The following is a 12727-nucleotide window of genomic DNA, read 5'->3' as shown; positions in this document are numbered from 1 at the left end:
CACAGTGGTTAGGAATCCGCCTGCCAATGCAGGGGACACGGGTTCGATCCCTAGTCCAGGAGGATCCCACATGCCTCGAAGCAGCTAAGCCCGTGCGCCACAACTACTGAGCCTGTGCTCTGGAGCCTGCAAGCCACAACTACTGAGCTTGTGTGCTGCACCTACTGAAGCCCACATGCTTAGAACCCATGCTCCACAATAAGGGAAGTCACCAGAATGAGAAGCCCGCGCACTGCAACAAAGAGTAGTCCCCACTCTCTGCAACTAGAGAAAGCCTGCGTGCAGCAACGAAGACCCAATGCAGCCATAAATAAATAAACAAATAAATCTATTTTGAAAGAAAGAGAAAGAAAGAAAGAAAGAAAGAAAGAAAGAAAGAAAGGAAGGAAGGAAGGAAGAAAGAAAAAGAAAGAAGGAAAAAGAAAGAATATAGGGTATTCCCTGGTGGTCCAGTGGTTAGGACTCCACGCTCTCTCTGCCAAGGGCCCAGGTTCAATCCCTGGTCAGGGACCTAAGATTCCACAAGCCACACAGTGTGGCTGAAAAAAAAAAAGAAATAATGTAAATTTTTATCACGTGCAGTTTATTGAGTGTGCAGTAAATGACAGCTATTCTTACTGCTATCAAGCATCTAAGGCTAAAGTGCTCATGGTAATTGGAAGAAAAAACCAACACTTGATATCAGTGGTGGGCAATCTTGATTACAAAGAGGGTAGGTGATGTTGATTCGAAGGGATTTATTCAAATGGAGGAGGGAGAGGTATCCATGTTGGTAAGTAGAGACTGAGAGTCAAGCCAATAGAGGCAAGAAACTTACACAGGTCAACAGGAGAAACAAACAGACCAAAAAAGGGAAACGGGACTGTAGGACTGCGGGCCTCTTTGCCTCCTTGCAGCCACAGGGCAGGGCCCAGAGCTCAAACAAGGTCTGTCCAAGCAGCATCATATGCTTGGCAGAGGCTCAAGACCCACCTTTCGGGGAGCGAGGCCCCTCCTCAGGATAATGAGGCCAATCAGGCGGGGGCGGGGCGTGCGCGATGGCTGACCTGGGCTTGCTTGGAAAGCTCTTGAGTCCTGCCGGCGGCCGCTTTTCCTGTTGACTCTGGGCAGGAACTGCGTGGTGTGCATTCACTCACTCATTCATTCACCGAGGCCCTCACGTTCAATGCCCTTTACCACGTCATTCTCCCTAATAATGTGACATAGACATGAGTAACCCCTCTTTACAGATGAGACAACTGAGGCTCAAAGAAGCCCAGAACAGCCTCCCTGAGCCCACACAGCTGCATGTGATTTGGTCCAAAGGTTTCCTCCAGTCAGGCCACACTGAGCCCTCTTGTAAAGTAGCCCCTCACACGGGCCGCTCTTAGACACATCGCCTCGCTTCCCTGGTGTGCGAAACACACTCCTATCTGAAATCAACTTCTTTCTTCTCTTCTTTTTTTATTGTTGTTCTCTCTCCTTTGCCCACGCAAAGACAAGTTTACTTTTCTGTCTAATGACCGCTGTATTTCCAGTGCCTGGGAAAGTGTCAGGTACCCAGCAGGGGCGCGGACAATTGCTGTGGAGTGAAGCAACGGATGAGTGAATGTCAACCAGGGCTGGTGGACAGACACCCATCCCCCAGGGCCTGCCTCCACCGTCCTTCCAAACTCCTCCCTGTAGTGGCAGCTTCTCAGGAAGCCTTCCTCAGCGCCCAGGGCCGCCCAGAGCACAGTGGCCAGCGGCGTGCTTCCTCTGCTCCACTCTGTGGCAGGAGGCAGGCGGTGAGCCCTGCCCTGCCCTGCCGGCTGCTCCCCAGGGGCCCACAGCAACCTGGATCCCACAGGTGACCTTTAAAGCCCAGCTGGACAAGGGAAGAGGAGTTTCTTCACATCTCCCCCTTGAGGCCTCTCGCTGCCCACTGTGCCCACCACCACCCAGGCCTCCCCTGCCTGCCTCTTCCTCACTCCCACAATGCTCTGCTTCAGACCATGCTCTGGACCAGAAACACCGTGGTTCCTAGAAGCAGCAGAGGAAGGCTGGTGCATTCAGACTGACTTGGAGAAGCCTGGGAATGCCTCAGGGGAATTCTCCCAGAGAGTGACGCGATCGCACTGGTCTGTTAGCAGGGTCTGGCTCACTTTTTGAGTTCCCACCCAAGATCCTCTCTTCTGGGCTCCCTGCCAGCTTGCCATGACAGATGCTCTCCCGGACCCCAGTTTCCCAGATGGAACAAAGAGAAATGAAGTCCAAGGCCTCCTTCTACCTAAGGCACATTGTCCCAGTGACTGACATTGGCACTGATCATTCATGAAAACTGCCCCATGCCCACAGCAGAGCTGTCTTCACTCCCAGCCCCTCCCAGAAGGCTCTTCAGGACCCCTGTAACTTCATACCCTACCACAACCAGAACATTCACCCCTGTCGGACACACAGGCCACCTGGGAGAAGCAGGAGGTATTCTGTATCTTCAGGGCAAAGCTCAGGCCTGGCATTTAGCAGGTGCTCTTAAAACATGCCTGCTGAGTGAATCTCGAAGAAAGAGCCCTAGCAAGTTGAAGAGATTGGTTTGACCATAGTCCCAGTACTTCAAGGCTGTGTGACCGTGGGCAAGTTTCTGTCCCTCTCTGAGCTTCAGTTCTCCCATCTGTACAGTGGAGATCAGAGCTTGCAGACTACTGGCTCAGAGGCCCAGCTAGGTTGTAAATATGTTGTTTAGGGCTCATTCAGGGTTTGATTGTATTTTAAAATGAGTTCCCAACATTTAAAAGTTGGGAGATTTCTACAAAACCTAAAGTTTTCAATTTTTTTTGGAAAAAGAGAAGATTGGCTACACTGGACCCATAGTCCACATACAGCAATTGCCCGTCCTGGCTAGTAGCTGCCCCTTTAATTGGGGTGTTTGGACACAGTCCCACCTCCACTTACTCCCTATAGCCTTGCCCAGAATGCTTCACTCCAGTGTGTCACTGCCTAACCCCCACAGCTATCCGAGTTTGCAACCCCTACATGTCAGCATGGCCTGGCTGTTCTTTGGCTCTGTGAGGCCTAAAGATGGTGTTACAAGATTCCCGCACAACGAAAATCATTAACGCCCTGGATAAGAAGCCACTTGGGCTGAGTGGAGAGAAACTGCTCTTTCTGAGGATGACACAGAGTCTATAAATAGCCTCAGAGCTGGATGAGTGGTGACACCTGCCCCTCTCACCTGGGCGGGGAGTCCTTGAGGACTGGGCATGTTTCTGTTCATGGCTCAGCCCAGGGACGGTCCCTGCTCCTGACGCCACTGAGGTCAGCACAGGTAGAGACGATTTCACAGCTGAGCCTGTGGGGAAGGTGGAATTTTCTCGGGCTCAGGCAAGAGGCAGTGATGATGTTTGATGTTCCAAAGAGGGTAGAAGGTGTAACATGATGGGGATGAAGGAGTGTACCATCCATGGCTCCCCAGTGCTATCCAACAATGTGAGACCTCAGCCTGGCCTTCAGGATCCTCTGTGGTCGCCACGCCCCTTCTCCTGCCAGGCTTTCAGCTCATGGTCAATATCATATCCATTCTTTAAAGGTGCACTGACCTCTCCCAGCTCTGGGCTGGCTTTGGCTCATTCCCCCTCTGAAATCTCCTCTCTGCATCTTTGTGTCTCTGCCCCTCAAATGTAGTTGTCTCCAGGCTGATCCCCCCAGGAAGAAACCATCTCCCCTGTCCCCTGAGTTCCACAGCCCCCCAGCTAACTCCTCAGTTTCTATCTTGCTGTGTCGTCTGTCCAAGGGCCCCCCCACCCCATCCCAATTACCCTCGAGGATAGCGATATATGAAAACCCTGATCTTGGAGTCAGACAGACTCCTCCCAACTCCCTCCCCAACTCTTGGGGCCTTGCTTCCCCATCTGTACAATGGAACCGCTTCTCAGGCTGTGGTGGAGAGCAGCGGAGCTAAGGGCTAGGCAAGGGCTTTGGGAACTAAAGTGGTTACATGAATGAAAGCAGCTCTTCCCTGGGGTAGGGCTGCTCATACTCCATTGGGTGGGAGACAAACTGAGGTCCTCCAGGAGCCGGCTTGAGAGACAATAGAGGACCACTAATATACTTGGCGTAGCTAAGAGCTACGTGAGCCAAGGGCCTGGAACTGACACGTGGGGTTATTCCTCTCTTCCTCTTTCGAATCTGTGGTATGCACTGATCCAGGGCAGGATCTATGAGATGCACTGAGGGCCCAGATGGGGCAGGGAGCAAGGCAGGTCTGTTCCTGCTCAGGTCTGTTCTACTTCAGGGTACGATCGCGAAAAAGGAGGAGCTATTTCCCAGGACAAAGTGAAGCCCTGTCCTGGGCTGAGACCTTGGGAGCATCTGGGCTCCAGGATGCAGCTAGAATATTACTGAGTGACCAGGCCCCTCCTGGGCCAGGAATAGAGAAGGGGACTGTGGACTTCCAGAAAAGGGGCAAGCCAGCACTGTCATGAAGCTAGGACACTCTGCTCTGACCTCATGAATTGGCTTGGGTCAGCATGTTGCTGCTGGACCCCTTCCCAGGGGCCAGTTCAGGGTCTGGGGCAGGTTGGTCTAGAGCTCAAGCCCACCCGACTCCAAGGCCCAGATCCCACCCTCTTCTCTGGACCCTCAAAACTCTGAGCCCCTGCAGCTGAGGCCCACTACTGTCTGAGCCCCAAACCCTGAGCAAAGACCATCTAGACTCTGTCCATCCGTGATGCTCATGGCATAGTACTTAACAGCTGACAAAGTCCTCTCTGTCTTGTTCATTTTATCTTCGGAACAGACCTGGAAGACAAACAGGTAGGGATTAGCGCCACACCCTATTCTTCAGAGGGGTCTGGGAGGACTGGCAGAGGCTGGTGGCAGGGACTCCAGGGTTATCCTACCTCTGGGCAGTGCCTTCCTCTCCCTGGGCCTCAGTCGCACATCTGGAGCATGCAGGTGTTGGCTCAGATGCTCTCTCAAGTCCCCTGCCTGTCATTCATTTCCTGTAGGCCTTCCATGCCCCCAGGCTTCTGGGAAGCCTACCTCAGCCTGTGGGGTAAATTCCTCTCACTGTGGTTCCTCCCGCTCAGTTCCCCTTCTCTTCCTGTCTTGCTGTCCTTTTTCCTGGACTGGCCCTGTGCTATGCTGCCTGCAGGTGCAGTTTTGGGGTGTGTGGGGTGGGAAGGGAGATCTAGCAGCCATCTGCCGTGGTTGCTGGGGACCAGAGCTGTCAGTCTGTGGGGTCGGGGAGTCAGACCCAGTCCTGGTGGAGGGCTGGGGGCCTGGTAAGAGCATGACAGGCCCAGACTGAGTCTGGAAGAGGGACTGGTTTCTAGAAACATCTGGAGACAAGCCCAGACTAGGACAGGAGGCCTCTGGTCACCACGGGAGGCATCTGCCTGTCTCTTCCTGCCCCCTCTCACTCTAATCCCGCCGCTCATCTCCACCTTTCTTTGACTGACTCTCAGTGCCACGGTCTCTCTTGGTCTGTCTGTCTGTCTGTCTGCAGGGCCTATGTGGCGAGGGGCAGCCCTTTAAAAAGTTCAAAAGTACACTTTTGTGATATTCCAATAAAAACATATAGATGCTGGTATTTTGAAGTTACCCATGTTTTAGCATGTTCCCCTTTTTTTCACCTATTGGGACCTTCACAAAATGGAACCGGCCTCCTTTTGCAAAGTCGTGTCTGTCCGCTCAGGTCTCTGGCCCTGGTTGGGGTGCGTTCAGCAGACTTCCCGCCGCCCCGCCGCCCCGCCGCCCCGCCGCCCCGCCGCCCCGCCGCCCCGCCGCCCCGCCGCCCCGCCGCCCCGCCAGCCGGGCTGCGCTGCCCGATGCGGCCAGCAGGGGGCGCCCGCGAACAGGCCGGAGGGGGCGGGGCGGAGGCGGGCCCGCGAGGCACGCTGGGCCAATAAAAGCAGCCGCATGCGGCCGCGGCTGACGCTACCTTCTGCGCGCCGGTGACCCAGCGCCTGTGGTCTCTGCTGGCCCGTCGCTCTCCTGCCCGGACCCACGCCCACGATGCTGGCGCTGCGCTGCAGCCCCCGCCTGCTCGGCCTGCTCCCCGGCCCGCGCTCCGCGCACCTGCGCCTCCCCACGGCCCGAGCTTGCAGCAGCGGCGGCGGCTCCCGCGACCCGTCCTCTTCCCCCGGGAATCCGCTCGTGTACCTGGACGTGGGTGCCGACGGGCAGCCCCTCGGCCGCGTGGTGCTGGAGGTGAGAGCACCGGGCCGGACCGTGCTGGACTGGGCGTGGGGGACGGTCCCGGAAGAGCCCTGGACCCGGGGCCGGCGCTGTGCCTGGCTCGCTGGGTGACCTTGCTTCCTGTCCCCGGGCTCCGGGCCTCAGTTTCCCCATCTCTGAGAAGGGCCGTCAGATTGGTCTCTCCAGGCCTCCCCTTGGAACTTTGGATTAGTGGAGGCGGGAGGGAGGACGCCCGTGGAGGAGAAAGCTCAAGGTCAGATCATAGCCTCGGAGGGCCGGCCCCGCTGGCTGGGGTCGGGGAGGGGCTCCAAGATTTCACGAGGTGGGATCCTAGGCCCGGAGCTTCGAGGTGGGTGTCGGGGGTGGGCTGCGGGGTGCGGGCGGAGGTCCCGGCTTGGCGCACACGTGGTGGCCATTGCAGAAGGTGGCGCGGGCCCCAGCCCCGCCCCCGGCATCGGGCCCTCGCAAAGGCGGTTTCTGGCCGCCTCCTCTCCCAGCAGTGCGGGCTGCGGGCTCCAGCCACCAGACCTGGCATAGACCTCCTGGAGTCGGGGCAGTGTGCTCTTCGCCCCACCTCCAACCCTAGCCACCCTCCCAAGGTGACACTCAGCGTCTCCCTGACTCTTTGGGCCTTTTCGAAAAACAAAGCAAGAAACATGCAATCCGGAAGGTTACAGAGGAGAAACTTGCATGTAGCCTTCAAGCCCATTTTGAACAAAGGGACCTCAGATAAGCTGTGGTTTTCTCTTCTGGAAAATGGAGAGCACCCATTTATTTTAAAGGTTCAGTGTCAGCGTGGCTCTTGCAGCTCGGAGGCAAGAGGCAGCCTTGGATGGGGCTCCAGCCTCCCCTTTCCTCCACCCCTCCTGCCTCTCTCTGAGTCTCAGTTTCCCACCTGCCCGCTGAGGAGCTTGGACTGGCTCCTCCGGGAGGCAATCTCTCTAGGCCCTGAGTCTCTGATACTTTAGGCCCAGCTAAAGTGGCTCTTCCAGTTCTGCCCCCAGAAGTAGGCCAGGATGGTGTTGTCATCTCTTCTGACAGATTAGGAAATCGAGGCTGCCTCCTTGCAGCCTGGAGTTCAGGAAGCAGCTGGCAGAAACGATAGCTGCTTTGGTGGCCTCCCATGGATGGCTGGGAGTGACAGGAATGGTGCTTTCCCCATCTCCTGGGCCACTGTGGGGGTTGGGTCCTTCCTTCACCTGCCTTTGGACTGACCGTCTTGTCCCTTTTCTCTCCCCACAGCTGAAGGCAGATGTCGTCCCAAAGACAGCAGGTAAAACAGGGCCCGGGGCCTTCTGAGTCTGGTCTAGATGGAAGAGAGTGGGGCAAGGCGAGATGGCTGGGATGGTGAGAGGAGTCAGAGCATGAGACCTGTGACCAGATGGGAGTCCCACGTGTGGCTCAGCTGCTGGGTACCCTGGGGGTACCCGCCTGGGACAGCCTCTGGCCCCCTCTGTGTTGGCCCTGTCCACCTATCCAGTAGTAGCCTCAGAATCAGGAGGTGACACACGTACATTTCCCCTGGGACAACTTCCTCCCTCCTGGTGCCTGACAGGGCAGGGTGGTGGGTTTTCAGTCCTTTGCTTGGACTCCCTGCTCCGCTGACCGGGTGCTGAAACAGCCAGGAACATATGCTCTTGCCACGGTGCTCAGACGCTGAGGTCAGGGCTCCAGATGACTTGTCCCAGGTCACACAGCTAGCGCAGATCCAGGGGTAGGGGTCTTTCTATGTCCTGGCAGGGGGCGGCAGGGTAGAGAGGGCGCTGGCTGGAACAAGTTGTGGCCCCTGGGTTGCGGCCTGGCCCTGCTGACCTGCCTCTTCCTTCAACCCTCAGAGAACTTCAGAGCCCTGTGCACCGGGGAGAAGGGCTTCGGCTACAAAGGCTCCACCTTTCACAGAGTGATTCCGTCCTTCATGTGCCAGGTATCGGGGGCCTCTCCCTGCCTCGGGTTCCTCTTCTGTAAGTGGGGATAGTGAGGGGCCGCCTCAGAGGATTGTTATGGGGATTCAACAGTGTGCACGTGCCTGGAAAGTGCTGAACGGGGGGCAACCGCCATCACTCGCTCGGCCTGTCCTCTCCCCACGAGGGGCCAGAGTTTGTCCTGGCTGCCGTAGAGCCTTCCCTGCCCCAGGAGTTAAGCAGCGGGGCACGCGGCAGGACGGGCCTGCCTGGCGGGGTCGGGAGATGGAGCGGTGGAGGGAGGACGGGCATCGGGTGTGGATGTGTCCAGACAGGAGCACACAAGTCTGGACTTGCAGTCTCTTTCCAGAGAAGGACGTCCTTCTCGGTTAAATGTGTTCCTTAGTTGCGTGTGCCTCTTTTCAAAAGCATTGGTTTTGCTGTGTCAGAGGTTTTGATTGTAGGTGTTGAAAGCAGGAACTGCCCCTGGGGCCGGGACCTGAGCTATGCTGGGGGTTGTCCTGTGTTATGTCAGACCCTGCTAAGACGGGGCGAGTGTCCGAGGCCAGCAGTCCTAGAGGCAGGGACATGGATGTCATGACCTCTTTGAAGTCCTTTCAGCCTGGAATTCTCCTCCCCCATTCCCTCCACCCCGAGGTGGTGGCTGTCATCACATTGTGGTGAGTGGCCGTGGGTTGGGGCTGGGCCTGCTGACGTGTTGAACGTGATGCATGCAGGGAGGGACAGGGGCTGTGGCTGTGGGACAGGCCTGACCGCGGCCCATGGCTCTTAACCGTGAAGGCTCCCAGCTCTGCCTGAGGCTGTGGACGACGCAGGAGCTGAAGTGGGTGTCCCAGCCGGGCTAGGGTCTTCCTCTGAACCACAGCAGGCAAGGGCAGGAACTCCAAAGCTGGAGGGCTCTTGGAGGCATGGGATGGTGGCACCGGGAGGCTCACGCCAGGCTTTTGAATCATCCCTCTCTGAGGACACCTTATTGGCATTTGTGGGTGCTTCAGCGGGGCCGGTCAGGTCACCCCTCTCACCTGAGGATCCCATGTCAGGGAAATAACAACATGACCATGGCCGGGGGCTGGCAGCCCCTGGGCTCTTCTGGCCGTGGCTCCCACGGAAGCCTCAGGCAAGCCATGCGGAAGGATGCTAGCCCTGGGTGGGCTCTGTCCTGGGCCTGGTGAAGAGGAGATGCTGGGGCAGGAAGGGGGACTCAGCCTAGGGAACTGGCTCTGTGCCAGCTGCTGCTGCTTCCCACAGACCGCACTTGGGAACAGGGGCTCCTGGCCTCCTCCCTGTTTACCCTCCAAGAGTTGTGGGTAGAAAATTCTAGGTCACTGAGAAGCATCTCGGAATGGCCGAGATTTTTTAAGGATCATTTAAAATCTCACTCAGACAAAAATGAATCATCCAGAAACCAGGGTAGCTGTTGTAGCAGAAAATATGTAAGCCTCATTTGATTGTTGCTTACTTTCCTTAGTATTGTATTAGTCCTTCTATCACTGGATGTTTTTTGACCCCTTTGCCGGAGGGCTTCCAGCTGGGTGGGCCCTGGGTGGGCCGGCCGCTGCATCCTAGCTCTGGAGCAGCATCCCTCTGCCAGCTCTGGTGGCGACCACTCAGCTGATGCTCCGTGCTTGCAGGCCGGGGACTTCACCAACCACAACGGCACAGGGGGCAAGTCCATCTACGGAAGCCGCTTTCCCGACGAGAACTTCAAACTGAAGCACCAGGGGCCAGGTGAGTGCCGGCCACCAGGCCCTGGGCCGTGTGCCCTGAGCCTCGACCCCGCCTCTGCCATCCCAGTGGGCCTGGAGGCTGCAACCTGATTGCGCCATATCCGATGATCTCCATCCTCCCTTCAGTGCTCTGGGTGGGCTTGCGGGGTTTTCCTAGAGCTTTCTCATTCTCAGCTCTCAGTTTCAAAAACAAGCCTTCCTTTGAGGACCTGGGGGAGAGAACCTTTAAGCAAAACCCCAGCGTTGTATCACCTGTAAGACCCATGGTGGGTTGTGGAAATGTCTAGTGTTCAGGGCTGGGTGTCCTGCTCCGGCTTTCCCACTTGAGAGCCTCCATGAGGCCCTTTGCTCCTGTGGCAGCAGAGGTGGACAGGCCCTGGGGAGCTGCATCCTCTGGGCCCTGGTTCTCCTCTTTGAGCCCCAGGAGCTCCAGGCTCAAGCATCCTTGATACGGTTTGTGCCATCTGTTCACCTGAGTGACTGCCTGGTGAGCTGCCTCCTGGGGCAGCCTGGTCATCCTGCTTGTTTTTGCAGGTGTCCTGTCCATGGCCAATGCAGGCCCCAACACCAACGGCTCCCAGTTCTTCATTTGCACCATAAAGACAGACTGGTGAGTTGCCTGCTCCTGGCTCCAGGCCCTCTGGGAAGGAGGGGTGGCCTTGCAGCTGGAGGGGGAAGGTAGTTTGAGGCTGGACTCTCTGCTCTGAGACAGTCGTCCTCACCCGGGCTGTGTGTCTGTATGAGAGAAGGGGAAAGTTTGCAAAAGGATTGAGGGAGAATTGGGGTTATTCTTGCAACTCTGCCTTTATTAGGCTCCACATTGTTGCTGTCAGCTGAAATTTTCTCACTGTGTTTTTTGGGCACGTGGGCGCGCGCGCACGCACACACACACACACACACGAAAAGATTCTTTTATCAAATATATTTGGGAAATGCTGTGGAACGTATTAGGTCTCAAGATGGCCTGGGGCAGGAACCTGTTTGCTTGGTTTAACCTGCCATTTTCCTGGCTTACTTGACCTTGGGGTGCAGCTTGGAAAATGCTGCAATAGACGTTTGGATAGCACACCGGATTTCTCTTTAGGCGTTAGCATGGGCCTGCAGATAGCTACCAGCCCCTTAGAGCCCTCATCCCTAATGCCCATAGATTTCAGGGATGTCTTCCCAGATACATTTTCCACTACCTAGTAAGTTTCTCTGCCCAAAGTCCCCCGTGTCCTAGCCCTGAGGCATCTAAGGGGTGGTGGACAACAGCTGGCCCAGAGCTGAGACTAAATAAAGCCCATTTCCAAGGACTTTGGGGAGACCTAGGTGGTGGGGGATACCAGCAGTTTCTACCCTCCCTACCCTCTGAGCCAGAGGGACAAGGGAGTTGGGCTGGCTCTGCCTGCCCTCCTTGCGTGGAGTCCCTGGTGCATCCTGAAGTGTCACCAGCCTTAGCCTTGCTGACCCTGGACTAAGCTGCCTTTTAGATTCTTGGGACCCTCTCAGATCGAGAGCTGCTTGGGACTCACATAGTTTCACCACACGTGTTATCTTGGCTCTCATCTCAGAATTCATGGCTGATAGTTAAGATCGTTCCATTTACACAGACCTCTTATTTCTTCAGAGTAGTGCAGTATCCTGTTATCTCCCTGTGCAGAACGAGAATAACTCACTTTTTGTGGGGAGGTTTCCGGGATTCAGGTTAAGTGGCCTGGGGTGAGGTCACACAGCAGGGGAGGCAGAACACAGCCTGGGAGGGCGCCAGCTTCTGGTGTATTCTGGGGGGGCTCAGCCCGGCTTGGTGTGGGTTCCTTTCAGAACTGCTGTTTTAGGTAAGCAGTCCCATGACCAAGGGACCATGATCCCAGGTGATGTTGCACCACTCTCGTTTCTGCTAATTTGCCTCACTTCTCCTTGCAGGCTGGATGGCAAACATGTTGTGTTTGGCCACGTCAAGGAGGGCATGGACGTCGTGAAAAAAATAGAATCTTTCGGCTCCAAGAGTGGGAAGACATCCAAGAAGATTGTCATCACAGACTGCGGCCAGTTGAGCTGAGCCGCCACGGCCAGGGCCTAGGCTGGCGGCAGCTGCTGCACGGGAGCTGGCTCACCCAGGTGGCCGCCTTGGGCTCCTAGCGAAGGGGCCCCTTGGAGTTGCCTGTGGGCACTCCACCGTCTCTGTGCTCCGGGAAAGCCTCTCAGGAATGTCCGACCTCACGGGACCCACCAGGCTACTTCCCCAGGGCCCACCCTCCCCCAGCGTCCTGTTTCTGGACTCCCATCGTGGACACTGTGTCACTGCTCCTTGTCAGGTGTTACCTGTGATTGCCCGGCCCACGTTCACCTGTGCCTTGGACCTTGGGGGAGGTGATGGGTTAGCTTTGAAGGCAGTTTTTTGCCTTTTCTTTGACCAAGGGGGGAAAGCCAGTTGCTGTAAAGGGCTGTCATATCTGTTTAATGTTGTCTTCCTAATCGGAATAATTTAACAAGACTCCCTGGAGCTGAAGCTGTGACACTAAGTGCTGTGGGGTGACTTCAGTTGGTGGCACAGGCCACAGACCCACAAGCTTGGCCCTTGGAGCACAATCCAGGCCTTTGTGACGGGCTCATGGCTGAGGCCTTTCATCCCAGCCACTGTGAATCCTGTTGGTTTGCTGCTCTTGTGTTTGCAGAGACTCTGGGGGGGTAGAAGCGGCTGAACCTGGGAACAGACCCACTGCGAGATGTGCCTGGTCAATGTGAATTCCCAAGTTGAAAACAAAAATGACCTGTAAGCGCTGTGTGCTCTGGAAGGAAGTCAGTGTGCATTTCCTGGTGGGCTTTGATTTTTTCTGTGTTTTTAATAAATTAAATCTACTGATTATGCATACAATACACTTCTGGAACATTTATTTGTGTTCACTTTAAATGTGAAAATAAATCCTGTTTTTTATGAAA

General features: G+C 56.0%; 1 protein-coding gene across 1 annotated transcript; it reads left to right on the top strand.

Moving 5' to 3' along the window:
* The first annotated feature begins 5890 nt into the window (after positions 1-5890).
* Positions 5891-12727, top strand: PPIF (peptidylprolyl isomerase F). Its single transcript, XM_057737076.1, has 6 exons — positions 5891-6168; positions 7399-7429; positions 7992-8080; positions 9710-9806; positions 10340-10415; positions 11711-12727. The coding sequence occupies exons 1-6, from the start codon at positions 5974-5976 to the stop codon at positions 11844-11846; spliced, it is 624 nt and encodes a 207-aa protein (XP_057593059.1). The 5' UTR covers positions 5891-5973; the 3' UTR covers positions 11847-12727.

This window comes from Hippopotamus amphibius, chromosome 5 (genome assembly GCF_030028045.1).
Source record: "Hippopotamus amphibius kiboko isolate mHipAmp2 chromosome 5, mHipAmp2.hap2, whole genome shotgun sequence".
Lineage (NCBI taxonomy): Eukaryota > Metazoa > Chordata > Mammalia > Artiodactyla > Hippopotamidae > Hippopotamus > Hippopotamus amphibius.
Note: the sequence above shows the minus strand (reverse complement) of the source record. Positions and strands in the feature narration are given on the sequence as shown.